The sequence below is a fragment of the Telopea speciosissima genome, chromosome 2, assembly GCF_018873765.1.
Source record: "Telopea speciosissima isolate NSW1024214 ecotype Mountain lineage chromosome 2, Tspe_v1, whole genome shotgun sequence".
Classification (NCBI taxonomy): Eukaryota; Viridiplantae; Streptophyta; class Magnoliopsida; order Proteales; family Proteaceae; genus Telopea; species Telopea speciosissima.
In genome coordinates, this window is record NC_057917.1 from 10339504 (window position 1) to 10356114 (window position 16611).

The window sequence follows — 16611 nt, forward strand, 5'->3', positions numbered from 1 at the left end:
GCCTCATGGGCCAACTCGGTTGATCTGGCCAGTAGAACCTCTGATCCACCAGCTAACGGGCTTAGCAGGTCGAGGACCGGGCCAGCTTTTAGAACTTGTTTGATTTTAGGGACACCTATCGATCTACTGCTTAACTCTCTAAAAATAAATTAAAAAGGACCGAATTTCCCTCCAACCACGGTGAGTGGGATCGGGTGTGGGATCCCATTCACTGCTGATGGGAGAGGGCAGGAAAGGGTACTTGGCAGGTATGTTGGAACATACTAAAATCCTAGGATGGTGGGTAGACTGTCCTCTATGGGTGGAGGGAAACTTGGTCCAATTAAAAAACACTAAACTTTTCAAAACTTTAGTTCTTAGATGCAACACAGAAGATTTGCTCTCGGTCTGAGTTTTTAAGTTTTAACAGAGTTAAAAATTATCCAAATGTACAGATCTATACCTAAAAGGAAAGGCAGGTCGAAGGCACAGTTTCTCTGTAAAAAAAATATTCATTGATAAATAAAATGGCTTGGAAGACATTCATTTACAGGCTAACTGCACCCCACCAGCAGCTGAACAAAGAAGCAGGTATGGTACAGAAGGGAAAAAGGCTTCCCTGTAGGAATCTAAAGGGCTTGCACCTTTCAGGATGTCTACTATATTTAGCCCCTTCATAATGTTCTTCTCTATTGTACAATTTACTGCAAATGTGACATCGCCAGACCTGCAAAACTTCAGATTGGGGGAAAGGGAAACCATAAAAGGAAAATTTGTATTGCCCTGGTAGGCCAAGAAACATCATTAGAGATATGGTAACAGGTTAAATGAACCCCAAGCAGACAGAAATGAAGATCAAGACTCACCGAGGGATAAATGTATATGTTAGTCCTGGTAAATTTTCTAGTCGCAGGATCCAGTTAGATTGACCGTGCAGAGACAGACTTCATGCCACCGAAAGCCCCGTCTTGAGGAGGAAATGTTTGATATTCACAATTTCTAATACAGCAATCCGCAACTCATAAAGAGAGCTGATCACAAAAGTCCTTCCATAGGTACCCTCCCCAATATCTCCAAAACAGAACCAGCGTCTCACTGCCAATGGAATTTACTCCGAGTCCAAATCTATACAGAGATCCAACCTTGGCCTTACAGACCGTGGCTGGCGAGGGAAAGAGAAAGGGCTATCCAATTTTTGCCTATTTTTAGTTGACTTTTCCGACCTGATATCATTCATACTCAGAAGCAAAGTAGCTGCAAAAAAGAAAAAGAAAAAGGCCCATCCAAGTCAGCAAAGAGACAACTTGGTGTATGATAGGCAATTTAAGATGACAAGATGATCCTGGGCTTTATATATTCATCTCACTTGGATGGTCTGCAAAAGTAAGTACAGGAATTTATAGGAGCATATCAAAAAACTCAAGATAGTTTTCTTAAATATAAAGTGGGATCATTGACCAATGTACTCTTTTCACAATGATGAATGCTAAATAGTATCAAGGGGCCTTCATTCAGAATGAAAGAAGCCAACCAAATGATCTAGAGTAGCCCGAGGACACATCTGATCCTGATCTAGGCAGGTCAGGAGTGCTGACTATGGTCTCCTTGGCATTCCTCTCTTTTTTTATGAGACAAGACAACAGATGAATTGTCAGTTGTTAGAAGGTAAAGAGACACCCTGTAAGCCATGGAGTATTGTAACAATCGAATTCACTTCTTCGATAACAAGCATGCAAGGAAATTAAAATATTGGAATTTGATAAGAAGGGGGATATACCAGTATCAGCTAAAGATTCCAACCTACCCTCCTGGCATGAAATTTGATCTCTTGAATTCAATCCATTTGTAGCTTCAGAGTTACCTTGGACCCCATTCGCACTCCCAGTCCCACCTCCACTGCCACCACCAAGCCTGAGAGAAATCCAGTCCTCTGTGCGGATACCATTTGACAAATCAGGTTGGTCTCTCAGGTCAGACTCTGCTGAGGCACCTGCTGGACAAGTGGGCAGGAAAATTTGCAGAGAGGGGTCTTCCCCACCAAACGCCAACGGATTATCAACCAAGCCATCATTTATATCAGGATTGGGCTGACAAACAGAAGCAGCTGGGACTCTTATAGCAGTTCCGACAGCCGTCTCTGGAGTCAACACATAACCATTAACAGAAGTACCCTGCACATCAACTAAGGTATCTGAGACATCTGTATCAGTACCAAATAGTTGGAAACTAGAACCTGCCTGAGTACCAGATGGTAGTGGCCACAGAGGCATCCCAAAATCATTGTTGTTACCACTGAAGAGACCCAAGCAAGAACCACCTGTGGCAATATCTGAATCATGGTACAAGTCAGGAACTCCAGGGTGGGGGACAGAAAAAGGAATTCCACTGGGATCTGCTCGAACATTCTCATAGGCGGTGTCAGTAGAAATCAAGTTTTCATTCTCTTCCTCTGAATCGCTGAGAACAATAACATCTGCACTCGCTGCAGAAGGATTTCTGTTGGCCACTCCGTATGTATAGTCAAAATTCAAAGAAATAGAATCTAACTCATTGCCATTGGTGGTAGAGAAATCAAAATGTCCACCGCCCTCTTGGTTAACACTTGGATCCTCACCATCTCGACAACTTCCAGTAGCACTGCTGCTCATAGGCACGACTTTCGGGCTATTGTTTTCCAACTTCTCTTGTAGTCGATTTCCAGAGGACAGGGTGCGCATCTCTTCAGGTTTGCTAACTTCCCAATGTCCATTACTGTTCTTTCTTATACCCAGTTTCAGACCAGTATGTCCTTCTGAAACACCTTCCTGTTTGATCTGCTTTAAAGTTTCCAAGGGTTTCATGTCAACCTCAGTAACACAAATAGAGCCATCAGGTGAGTGCCATTGTGCAAGATCCCTACGCTCATTTTCATTCCTTACACGCCAAGAACCATCAGGCCTCACATCAATATCATTAACATCTTCGCCACAATCTCTCATCTGTTACACCAAAGTTAATATTTAGAAAAGCATGAACCACAGACCGCAATTCAGATGGGCAAGAGTAAGCACTACCAGAGTCGTGATGCAATTGAAATATGGGTCAATGATAAGATTCTCCAATGAGTAGTTCTTGAGGCAAATGGGACATTGCCACTGCAGCCAAAAGACAAATCTAGTTTAAATATATTAAGTAGCAAAATGAAGACAAGAAAAAAGAATATAACATGATGAACTTCTTACCTTCCTGGAACGTTGATTAAGTTCAACGAAAGTGTCAAGATCAAAACAGCCCATATGAGCACAGGGCTTGAACCTGCCAGCAATCTTCATTCTAGACCCACTCATCTGACATTCACAGAGGCACAAAAATAAGATATTGGAAAAAAAACTTGCTAAACAGAATCCCTGTCATCTTATGTTCACTAGATTATAAAGTTAGGGCTTCAAACTAGCAAAATTGATGTTTCAAGTTAAATAACAGAAGGGTTATTAGGAAATTGTTTTATTCCAACCCACAGCTACATGCAACTGAGTTTGGAGTTGGTCCCAGAGCTACTTCTGAGGACCAGCTGATTGGATGAATTCACATTTCTGCCACTGAATAACTTCTTGACATGTTAGTGGTCCTACAAAGGACTCGTACAATGACAATGGCCTACAAAACATCTTGGTTTTAAAGGATTTGCAACAAACATCACTTCTCAACTCTCAACGCTTAAATAGTTAAGAAAGAACCTCCCACAAAGATGGTCTTTATACCCTGGCAATTCATCTAAGTTGGCTCACTCAATGACCAAATTTAGGCTCCCAAGAAGCCAGCCGCTAATAAAACAATAGTCAGCACGGAATAAAATATTAATCACAATGAGTAGGTCAGTGTAAAGAGTACCACTTGCTAAAGGTAATTATGTCATTTTAGTAACGTGGGTTACTTGTGGAAATTACTTAAAATTTCCAAGTGCAGTGGTCTTCTACTTTCGACTGTACAAATGACAACGTAAACAGAAGGGGCAATTAAAAAAAATGAAGTGGGCCAGTCAAATTTGCAGCAAGCTTTTGATTCCTGGCTCATGATCAAAGGGCCCACAAATGGAGCTTTTTTGGTGTGGTTATTACGTAGTCACAAGGTTTGGTCAGTAGTATCTCAGTTTGAAATATTTTCTAATCTTTTGAGTAGTTAGAGACTAATTTGAAAGAAAACTTTTGCCAGCAGTCCAGTACTGTCAATTCCATGAGTTCTAATACCAGGTCATTAAGGGTACTCTTGGGTTTTGGTTGTGTTATCTTGCAGCGTTACCAAAATTATAATGGAATTAAATCATAGTTGTCACGGCGTCATGGCGATCCAAGTCGGTGGAGGGGTGTTTGATTGATATATCGACACGTCGCCCGCCATTGCCATGGCGATCATGTCGACCATGGCAGAATTGTAATTAAATCCAAAATTGAATGGCAAAGTTGAATGGCAAACTAGTAGATAATCAAGATTTATAAGAGCAATGGCAGAATTGTAATTAAATCCAAAGTTGAATGGCAAAGTTGAATGGCAAACTAGTAGATAATCAAGATTTATAAGAGCAATGGCAGAATTTTAATTAAATCCAAAGTTGAATGGCAAAGTTAAATGGCAAACTAGTATATAAATCAAGATTTATAAGAGCAATGGCAGAATTGTAATTAACCTGAAGTTGTAAAGGAGTGGCAGAACTGTAATTTAATGGAGTTAAAGAGAAAACTCAATGGGTTAAACAGAATAGCAATAGAGAATATAAGGGGTTTTATATAAATAATATAAGTTGTCCTTACTTGCAATTTTAAAGACTTAATGTCTTCTTCAACCTTGCAATAACACGATAGAAAGAGAGGCAAAGAGGCGGTGAACTGGAGTAGTTCCAGCAGAGGAAACTCCTAGTTATGAAGACGATTCTCCCTGCAATTTCTGGAACAAAATCGCAGTACCAAGGTCTGCCGATCCCAACGAGAAATAGCCCCAAAATTCTACTGGCAACCGAATGGTGAGATCTGAAATCAGATCTGGCGGATGTGTTAGTTGCAGGTTACTAAACCAAGGTTAAAATAGGAGATTTAGGGAAGCAGGGAGTGGGTCTAAGGTTGGGGAAGAAACAAAAAATTAAAGAAGAAGAAATCGAAGAGGGAAAGAGAGACAGAACGCCATGGCGTAGGTCGATATGCATAGACCTCCAGCGCCAGGATGCCATGGTGGCGCCAAGATGCCATGGCGGCGCCATGGCAACGCCATGACAACTATGCATTAAATAATTATGTAACTGAGTATATGCCTGGTATATAAATAAGCCCATTCCGAGTAGGAACCAGCCATTTTTATGGGTATGGCAGCAACAAATTAAGCAGACAAAACTGATTTGTTTCAGCTCACTTGTTTGCCTTTCTCATGCAGATTCATGGTGGTTTAACAATGCTTTATTGAGAAAAGATACAATAAGCACCAAAAGCTGAAAGGAATCAGCCACCAAGGGCACTGCAGTGTAGAAACATAGCCTAGGATGAAGTACACCCAATTTTGCTAAGTCAACAGCCATCACATTGGCAATTCATGATTTCCATAGTAAAAAGCTCAATGAGGATGAGCATAGTTGTCGTAGCATGACTAGTGTCTAGGTGACCCAAATCGGTGGTAGGGACCTAGGTACCTAGGCAGGCATAGGGGTGTAAATGAATAGCCGAAATCCGTTTAGCACTATCCGAATCCGTCCGAAAGCTAAACGGATGCGGATACGGATAGGCTATAGCTATCCGAAAAGCTATATTTACATGTAAACGGATAAAATATCCGATCCGTATCCGTGCCGTATCCGTTTAGCACTATCTGAATCCGTCCGATAGCTAATCGGATGCGGATGCGGATATGGATATAGCACTATCCGAGCCGAATCCGATCCGTTTACAGCCCTAGGCAGGCACCTAGATGTTGCCCAGGCAAGCAAAGTGGTTCTATGTAAATATGGTTATACAAAAGGGCATATTTATAAATAAGAAAATTTACCAAAAATTTATCATCCTGACTCTCGAGTTGCAGATAAGACAAACTGTCTTCTCGGGAAGGTCTGGAAAGGTAGCGGCAGTGCTTTTGCTTCCTTCTCCTCCATACGCTGCAGCTCCCAATTTTCCCCACTTTTCCTCCCTTTTCTCCTAATTTCCACCCTATCATCCCTTCCATTTCCTGTATTTATCTAGGCACCCTAAACAAGAAAGGTGAACAGTCGTCTAGGTGGTGCCTGTCACGGTGAAAAGGCGATTCTAAGCTGTTGGGGTACGCCTAGGCACTAAATAGAAAATGTGGGTTTAGGCATAAATATAGAGTTTCTTCTCTTAGTTTTACTTTCAAAAAGGGTCTCATGTAAAATATGAAAGTAGGTCCCTTTTGCTTATAAATATATAGGGATTAATATGTAAAATAAGAAAATACTTGCCTCTCCTTCTAAAAGGCAAGGTGTGCTACCTAAAGAGTTGGGGGGGGGGTGTAAACTAATTAAGTTTTTAAGGTGGTTTATGTAAAATACTAAGTTTTGAGGAGGATTTATAAGTAAAATTAAAAACTTAATTCCTTTGATAAAATAAGAAATATAATGTGGTAAATTTATAAAATAACTCTCGTTGGAGACTTGGAGGACATCTTCCCCTTCTCCCTCCTCAATGCCGAATGACTGCAATATATCGAAAAAGGACAGTACCAGCAGCTGCAAAGCTGTACCCTTCCTTTTTTTTCAATGGCTCTGGCCAGTGGTAGCAGTAGCAGCGGTAAGTGCTCCTGTTGCGCAACTCTGGAGGTAGCAATATCAGTGCTGTTGCTTCCCTAACCCTCTTTCTTTCTCGTTTTCTTCTTCCTTCTCCCCCTTTTTTATCCTCCCAGTTTTAACCTTTTCTCCCCTACGGTTTTGACCTTTTCTCGTCAAGGTTCAAGATTTCGGCTGAGATTTCGATTTTGGTTGAAACCGAAATATACCACCGACTATGGACGAAACATTGAAGACCCCTAAATTCGCATGCCATATTGTTTAGACCAATGTCAAAACCGCAATATCTAGCTGAAACTTCAACATTTCAATCAAAATTTCAAACCATGCTTTTTTCCCTTCTCCCCTTGTTGATGCAGATTTATCACCAAATTGAGCTTCTTTGCTTAGGAAAAAGTCTAGGGTTGGGTTATAAACATGTTGGGCCTTTGATCCCATGGGTTTTCTATGTAATAGGCCACTCTTATGAGCCTAAAATATGGATAATTAGGTTGCATAAGGGATTAGTTGTTTTAGTTCCATATTTAGTTTTTATTTTGGTGTTTTTTGTTCATAAATTGAACCTGTTCAACCAAATGTTCAATAAGTGATTTTAGTAGTTTTCTTTCAAGTGTTTAATGGGGCTGGATTAGGACTCTATTTGAGTCTATTTCAGTTTCCTAGTTAGTCTAAGTTACCTAATAGGTTAAGGATTGGGTTAGGCCTTTCATTTTTAGTGGAGTCTATTTTTGAGTCTTTTATATAAGGTTGTAAGGTGGGCAAGCATTGAACACGAATTTTGATATTAATGAAAAGCTTTTGCTGCTCTGCTTCTCCATTGAAGATTTGTGTCTTGTGTTTGATCAAGGCTGGTGGGATTGGTGTTTGATCCAATTGACACCTTGTAGTGGACCCGGGTGGTTCGTTGGTGGGATTGGTGTTTGATTCAATCGACACCTTGCGGTGTGAAGCCCATGTGGTTCTTTGGAAGCTCTCCCTCAAGTTCTTTGAAGATCTTGATCAAGTTCAAGTTCAAAATTCAAGATTTATTCACGATCCTCTCACCAACTGAGCTGCTCTTGCAACAAGAGTAAGTTTGAATCATCCCATCAATACCCCTTCTCCTAATCTTCCAAACCACCCAAAAACCCTAATTTTCCCACCCATGTCTTGAAACCATCCCATCTCCGAAAATTGTTAACGAACCATTCAGCTAACAACATCTTCACATAATTGGATCGAGTATTCTCCTGCCCAATTGGAATATTCGAACCAAGCTGTTTGCCCATTACCCCATTCAAACCACAACATCCCACCTATTTCTGGAGATCATCCCATTATCCAAATTCTTCACAGACCAATCCAACCATCAGAAACACACCATACCCGAAACAAATTTCATTCCCTACACTAGGAATAATCGATCCAAACCCTAGCCCCAAATTCCCATCCTAAACCCTAGATCCCCCTCTTTTCCTCTTTTCCAAAACCTGACACCCTAAACCTATGTTGCTGCCCATTCAAATTTGAACACTTCCACCCATCAAAACCATAGTTATCAAGGCGGGAAGGCGACCATGGCGTTTTAGAAGGTAAAAAATCAAGGTGACACCGCCATGGTGGAAAGGCGCCCAAAGCATCTGGACGGCGACGCCTTGATAACTATGACCAAAACATCTCTGGACCTTCACTGATAGACTACCTTACCTTGACTTGACATAACCCTAAACCTGATTTCACCAAAAACCCTATTTTGACCTAGCCGATTCACCTATTCATAACAGATCCTGGTTTACTGGCCCCTAGTTGGTCTTCTACCAATCTAGGACTACATCACTTGTTTCCCATTTATGGCACCTTGACAAACCTAGACCCTTGCTGACACCTAGAGGTCAAGGCGGCGCCTTGACAACTATGCTTTTACCTCTCCTTATGCTCCACATTTGGACCTTTATAACCTTACATCAAATATATGATATACATCTTTAAGATGAAAAATACTCAGAAATATGGCTTGGAATATAACTTAAGGCACTCACCTTGGCCTCGCAAGATGTTGTCTAGGTGTGAAGGCGGACGGTCATCGCCATGGCTGGCCTTGGTGCCATGATAACAATGACTAGAGAGTTCTTTCCATTGTTCTTTGCCACTCCAATTTTCTTTCTTCAATTTTTTTGAATCTGGACCTTATTCTATAATAGTTTTTAAAATTTTTCCTCTCGACACCTACTTTTGGCCCAAATCCTTCATAGTGTTATACCCTGTCTTACATCAGTTTTCTAACCGAAAATCGAGCATTTGACTCATTATTTCTGGTGTCCCATTTGACAATTCTACATTTGGAAAATGCAAAGGCCTAGATTGAAGAAAGATAGTCCTTGTCACTTATTCCTCCTAGTTGAGATGGTAGGAGGTAGGACTAACCATCCTACATCAGAGGAGCATTCTCATTTTCACTTGGCATCTTCCATCTCTCTGCTTCCCTATTTGGCTGAGAGGTCTCAACAAGTTCAAATGTCAATAAATGTCACAATACATCATGGTTCCCCCCCCGCCCTCATACATCGCCAGTTATTCTTCTCATTCACAATCTAAAAATCATAAAGAAAAGAATTCCACCACCACTTCTCATTTACAATCTAAAAATCATAAAGAAAAGTTAACTCCACCCAAAAAAAAAAAAACAAGATTGGGTTTTTTGGATGGGTCCATTTGGGCTGAAACTTGACATGTGGGACCTAGAGTTCCACTTGTTTAAAAAATTTGGGCCCCAAATGTGACATTCAATGTGACAGATATTTAGGAAATCCAGAAAGGAAACAAACACATTACCCTCTACTCGTCTCCAAATTCCAACCTAAAAATATCCTTGACGACCTCAGCAAAAGCTTGATGACCACCACCAATATCACTCGTCAAAATCAAGACATTCTCCGGAGTAGGGAGAAAAAAGATTCAAGTTTCAAAGTTTCACAGTGTCACTACTCTCTGACGGTGTACAGCAAGACAGAACTGCAAACTGAGACGGCTGAACCTCTAACCAAATTGAGAATGTTTACACAGATTCCCCAAAGCCCAGCACTTCTCAGGAGTTGGGTAACTCGTCGGTGGTTCAAAACTTATGCTACAAAGCAATTTTTTTACGTTCAATAGGAAGGGAGCAGAAACTTTCAGCCAATATATATATATTTTTTCATCTCTTTCTTTTCTTTCTCCTCCTTTGAGAGAGTAAGCATGTTTCGAGCTAGTAGTCTATACACCATTCCTTAAACACAAGGGCATTTCATAACATCTGGCATGACCAAACAAGATCTTGGACTGCTAAAATTGTGGGTAGATTGAGAATCAAACTTCATACTGCTCAGCAAAATGAAGGCTTTTATTTAGGATTTATCCTAGTAGTTTTCCAAAATTATCAGTAAAATAGTTGTGATCAATGAGATAAAAGTAAACGACCCTAGGTGATGTAGTCCTAGATTGGTAGATAACCTGATGAGCACATTTATGTGTGAAATCTTACGGCATAGAGCATGCATTTTACCACATTGGGCACAGTTACTCAGTGCTTTCTTGTGCTTTTCAGGTTTTTGGGCTATTTATTGCTATTCTGGATTATCGGGAGTTGCATGTCCAAATTTACACGTAAAACTGCCCCGTGTTTTTGCATGACTGTGTTCAGGACTAAATTTTGAATAAGATGGACGTGACGGAATTCAGTTACGCATTCGTTTAGGCCTCCATGCAATCGATTATTCTTTTCAGGCCAAGAAAGAATAATGGGTAAGAAATGAGCTGTAATGCAAGCCCATAGCCATTCTACCACTTCCCAAGGGTATTTTTGACATCAAGGAAGGCATTTTTAATCAATGGTGGAGATCTACTGCAAGGACAAGACCGTTTCGACGATTTTCCAATCTTGAGAGAGAGAAGAGCTGCCATCCACATGGAGGGACCCACACTGCCACAAGATTCCACAATTTTCGAAGGTCCACAAGCTATCCACGATTTTTAGAGGGAGCACACAAGGCTCCACGATTTTTCGGGGGGACACATTGGGCATTTTATTAATTCCTTGAGTGGAATCCTAGTCATCATCATCATTCTCTCTCTCCTCCAACTTTCCAAAGGCACTTTTGGGATTTGACCATGGATAGATTTCTTTTCAAAAATATTCTCTCATCCTTGGAAGGTTGAAAAGTCAAAGATGCCTTGATCTCATTGCTTGGAGAAGACACATGCAAAGAAAAGGAAGCACAAGAATAGAATTAGAAAGTCTACTTTTTGGAAAATAGAAGGTTTATTGGACTAAGCCTGTACCATCTTACCTTCCATTTTTTTTATTTTATTTTGTTTGGGATTCAAGCTTTTTTGTAAAGGGAAAAAGAGAAGAGAATATTATTTTTTAGAGATTCTCTCCTCCCTACTCCATCCTCCACGTTTTTTAGAGGGAGAGAAGCCCCCAAAAACGTGGAGGCTCTCTCCCTCTTCTCCCTTCTCCTCTCTTTCCCTATAAATACCCTATTGGTTTGGGGTTGTAAGTGGTTCATATTCTAGTTCAATTGCTTAGTAAATTTCTCCTTCTTCTCCTTTTAATTTTTGGCTTTCTAGTCTTAGTTTTGATTTTAATTCAAGCTTTAATTTATGTCTTCAATATGATTGTAATCTTTTAATTCTAGTTTAGTTTTAAAGCTTCCTAGTCTAAGTTCCTAAGTTTGTGAGAAGACTTAGAGATTTAGAAGCGGAAGCCATGCAAGGATTATTCAAGTGTTCAAGCTTCTTCAATTACATTCATGCAAAGTCTAATTAATTCATGCACTTTCAACTTTGGTAGAATGGAGTATTTGTTCTTATTTTTATTTTCTTCTTTCTTCTTAACCTCTTAATTCTTCTAGTTTCTAATTTCTTCTTCTATTATTTTTATTTTATTAGTATTCTCATCTCCTCTAATCCCTCTATTCTAGTAGGACTTTAATTCTCCATTTTTATTCTCATTCTCATTCTCTACCTCTCTAATTCTTCCATGCTTATGCAATTTATTTTTTTATTCACTATCATTATCATGCATTATGTTAGGATTTTAATTTAATTATTTTTGTTTTAATTTCAGATTTAGTAGCGCCATTTCAAGTGTGGTAGATGAACAATTTCAGTCCGGTTCAAGTACCTTTGGGTTTCACTCCTTTAATCTCTTAGCCTCATTCTTGGAGAATGAGACTAAGAGATTAGAGATGTAAAACCCGACGGGACTCGAACCGGATTGAAATTGTTTGCTTCTCACATTTGAAATGGCGATACCAAATCTGAAATTAAAACAAATATAATTAAATTAAAATCCTACCATAATGCATAATGATAAGAGTAACTAAAAAATAAAATCCTAAAAGTATGATAGAATTAGAGAGGTAGAGAATGAGAAAAAAAATAAAAAGTGGAGAATGAGAGTCCTACTAGAATGGAGAGAATAGAGGTGGTGAGAGTGTGATTAAAATAAAAATAATGGAGGAATTAGAAGGTTAAGAAGAAGAAGAAGAACTAAAAATAAAATTAAGAGAATAAAAAGAAGAAGGAGAAACTAAAAATAAAATTAAGAACTAATACTCCCTTCTACCAAAGTTGAAAGTGCAAAAACTAATTAGGCCTTGCATGAATGTAGTTGGAGAAGATTGAACACTTGAAAAATCCTTGCATGGCTTTCTCTTCCAAGTCTCTAATTCTTCTCACAAGGATTAGAAGCCTAGACTAGAAAACTTTAAAACTAAACTAGAATTAAAATATTAAAACCAAATTGAAGACATAAATAAATTAAAGCTTGAATTAAACCTATTACAACCATTAAACTAAGCTCAAAAATCAAACTAGAAACTTAGAAAGCCAAAAATTGGAAGAAGAGAGAAATTTCATTAAGGAATTGAACTAAAAATTGCACTAAAAATTGAACTGAAATTGAACTAAAATTAACTCTTTACAACCCCAAAGCAAGGGGTATTTATAGGGGGAAGGAGAGGAGAAGAGAGAACAGGGAGGAGGGAGAGAGGCCTCCACGGTTTTAGGGGCTTCTCTCCTAAAACCATGGAGGTATGGAGGAGAGGATCTCTCAAAGAAAAAGATTCAGTTCTCCTTCCTTACAAAAAGATTGAATCCACAAAAAAATAAAAAAAATATAGAAGGTAGGAGAGATACAAAGCTTGGTCCATAAACCTTCTATTTTTCAAAAAGTAAATTTTCTAATTCTATCTTGTGCTTCCTTTTCTTTGCAGGAATTTTCTCCAAGTAATGTGATCAAGGCATCTTTGACTTTTCAACCTTCCAAGGATGAGAGAATATTTTTCAAAAGAAATCTATCCAAAGTCAAATCCCAAAAGTGCCCTTGGAAAGTTGGAGGAGAGAGAGAGTAATGATGACGACTAGGATTCCACTCAAGGAATTAATAAAATGCCCAATGTGCCCTCTAGAAAAATCGTGTAGCCTTGTGTGCACCCTCTAAAAATCGTGGACAGCTGTGGGCCTTAAAAAATCGTGGAATCTTGTGGCGTGTGGATCCCTCCATGTGGATGGCAGCTCTTCTCTCTCTTCAAGATTGGAAAATCGCCGAAACGGTCCTGTACTTGCAGTGGATCTCAACCATTGATTAGAAATGCCTTCTTTAATGTCAAAAATATCATTGGGAAGTGGTAGAATGGGTATAGGCTTGCATTACAGCTCATTTCTGACCTATTATCCTTTCTTAGCCTGAAAAGAATAACCAATTGCATGGAGGCCTAAACGAATGCGTAACTGAATTCCGTCATGTCCATCTTGCTCAAAATTTAGCACTGAACACAGTCATGCAAAAACATTGGGCAGCTTTACGTGTAAATTTGGACATGCAACTCCCGAAAATCCCGAATAGCAATAAATAGCCCAAAAACCTGAAAAGCACAAGAAAGCACCGAAGTAACTCTGTCCAATGTGGTAAAATGCATGCTTTATACCCTAAGATTTCACACATAAATGTGCTCATCAGCCAACTAGAAGCCAGTAACCAGGATCTGCTATGAACAGGTAAATTGGACAGGTCAAAATTGGGATTTTTGGTCAAATTAGAGTTAGGATTGAATGGAACCTAGGGTTTGATGGTAGGGTTAGGCTAAGTTGATGTAGGGGAGTCTATCAATGAAGGTTGGTCAAGTTTTAATGGGGGGGGGGTGTCAAGTGTGCTGGAATTGAATTGCAGCAATTTAGGGTCAGGCCTTTGGTTTCTGGAAAGAGAATAATGATGGAATCTAGGGTTTAGGGTTGTCTGTTGGGCCTCTAACCAAGATCGAGTTTCCCACTAGGCGTGTGGGAGATTCGGTCCAAGTTTGGATGGATTTTGATCGTCTGATGTAAAGTTATGGTGAAATCACAGAATTAGAAAGTAGAAGAATGAAAATAGAAACTTAGGGTTTCAGACAAACCAGTCACCAATTGAATATCAGATCTGGAATGAGAAGAGAAGATAATGCTTGCAGGCTGTGCTCCAAACCCAGATTCAATAACTTGAAGTAGAATTCAGAAGATGCAGTAGAAGAAGCTTGGAGATCAAGTAACTTGAGAATTCAATGGGAGAAATCAGATTCCAACCAGATCTGTGACTTGATCCTTCATCAACATGGATCGAGTAGCCCTCTTGAGTGGTTGAAAACAATCACCAAATCTGATATAAGAAACCTATTGAAGTTTTAGAGGATCACCTTGAAGAACCAGTAGCAGAAATAGAAGAATAGGAGAGGGAGGGGATCAAGTATGATGATGGGAGTCTCACACTTCCATTCACAATTGTATTAAACAAAAATTCTGTATTCATTAATTCGTGGGCTCAACTGAGCAATTACATTATATTGATAGCCACAATGGCTGGACATAGAAACTACAATCAAACTCAAACTAGGACTCAAACAAAAACTAGGATTCCCAACTAGGATTCAAAGCTAAATCCCAATTAGGATAACAACTCCAAATAGAACTCAAATAAAAAACTAAGTAACTATTAAATAAACTCTAAACCTAATCCCACGAATAAGTGCTGGTGTAGGGGAATCCCTAAACCTACACTACTGCTTCCCTACACCTGTGGCTGGTTTAGACATCCGATTTACATCAAGGCAGATGAACATGCAGACCACATTTTAAGAAAATTAGGCATTATATATCTAACTGAAAAGCTAATAGTTGTTAAAATGTTTTTTGTTCTTCACAATTCAACTATTATAAAATCGTTTATCCAACATAAAATTTTTAAAATACTTGAAACTATTCTTTCAAGAGTAGAATATTACTAACACCTGATAGGGAACATATCAGAAAAACAATTGATGTTTATTGGTTATTGGTGATGCCTCTCATGTTGTTCTCTCTTTTTCCTCTCTCCTCTCACTCCTTCGAGAAAAGTAGTACTAGGTGAAAATAGTAGCTCAAGTATGGATTAGTTCTGTCGACTGTTCTCAGACAAGTATCACCTTGAACTTAAATTTCAGGAACAGAAGTTTCCAGAACAAGTTGACACTGCATGTTAACAGATCGTTATTTAAAACTTTAAATCGGCATTGAACATGCTTAGTTCATCGCACATTCACCACTACTTCAAAAGTTAGATTCTTTCATTATCTAAGCTGCACCAGAGAGAGAAACTAACAAGAATTTTTTTTGTATGACTACTGTTCTGAGAAAATAAAAAAAGGCCAGGTTTGAGCTGAGGTAGCCCAGCCCAGAAAAAATACTTCAGTTTGGAACAACGATTGGCTTCAGCCACAGAAAGCATGTCTCAGGGCCTTCACGAATCCACTAGAAATTGACGACCGGGGAGGGGCTGTGAAAATTGCATTGTTCTAATTTATTCAAAAAAAAAGTTCTCTTGATCTGGAATCGTAAAGTTCCTCCAGTATTGCATTTTTCACGTTGGTTGCTTTCTTTGGAGAAGATTTTGAGAGCTGATAATCTTATTCAGAGAGGGAGAAGGATGGAAAAAGTGGATTTGTGAAATGACTGAATAACCGGTCTCCCATTTGTTCCAGAGATAAAAGATTGCTTCAGTAATGCTGAGGACTGATAGCAGCTTGTATATCATCCTGACTGCACAGTTTTTCTTTAGTTTTTGGTGGGAACCTATGGTAACACAATTCTTACACCCTCTCTTAAAAAAAGTTGTGTCCTTATAGAACCGTCTACCCTAAGATCTATGTTGGGGAACTGGGTCCAGCCAATTGACCTAAACAAAACTAGCAACATTTTCTTGTCGGTGGGGGGGGGGGGGGGGAGGCCAAGCATAACATAGAATAATAAATAACATAAACTAATTTATCGCAGGGCCTGGAGCTAGAGGAGCCAGCTCACAGCCTAAATTAAGCCTTGGCCAGATTTCAGGCCAGCCCATCCAGGCATAAGATGGGACTGCCAAGCCAAGTCAGATCCCAAAAAGTGGGGACAAAACAGGAAGAATCCTAAATAGACAAGTTGCAACCAACTCAACTCCACTCCATGAAGTAAGCCTTGTCTGAACCACTTAGGATCAGCTATAAGTTACCTCAACCTTATATGATAAGCCTCAAACTTTTATCTTCTTAAACCTATACATTTACTAAATATTTAATCTGTCTCGCACAATGAACCAACCACATGCAAACAGTCTATCTAAAAAGGAGAGGGACACACATCTGTGTCCAATATATCAGTCACCGCTGTGAATTATATGGCATTATATAGAATCCAAGTGTTGGTGACCAAGATAGCAAGGATACCAAGGTCACTGGCAGAGCAGAATTTTGAAACATTAAGCTTTCTCACAGCAAATAGGACAATAAAGATTTTGCAAGTGTGAGTGATTAAGTACAAAAAATATTTAACACCACAAACTTTGATGCGAATGAGTGAATATTAGC

The 16611-nt window shown here is 39.3% G+C and overlaps 1 protein-coding gene across 2 annotated transcripts in view; it reads right to left on the minus strand.

Annotated features, from left to right (window-relative positions):
- Positions 1–476: 476 nt before the first annotated feature.
- Positions 477–16611, minus strand: part of LOC122651351 (E3 SUMO-protein ligase SIZ1-like) — a 43671-nt gene continuing 27536 nt past the window's right edge. Inside the window, exons 13-17 of one of the 2 annotated variants that reach the window (XM_043844715.1) lie at positions 3201–3305; positions 3033–3113; positions 1784–2957; positions 846–1233; positions 477–762 (exon numbers count right to left, since the gene is read on the minus strand). In XM_043844715.1, coding sequence (XP_043700650.1) covers positions 1088–1233; positions 1784–2957; positions 3033–3113; positions 3201–3305 — 1506 coding nt within the window. In that variant the 3' untranslated portion in view covers positions 477–762; positions 846–1087. Of the gene's footprint in view, positions 763–845; positions 1234–1756; positions 2958–3032; positions 3114–3200; positions 3306–16611 lie in introns of both variants that reach the window. The other variant, XM_043844714.1, reaches the window with a different exon arrangement.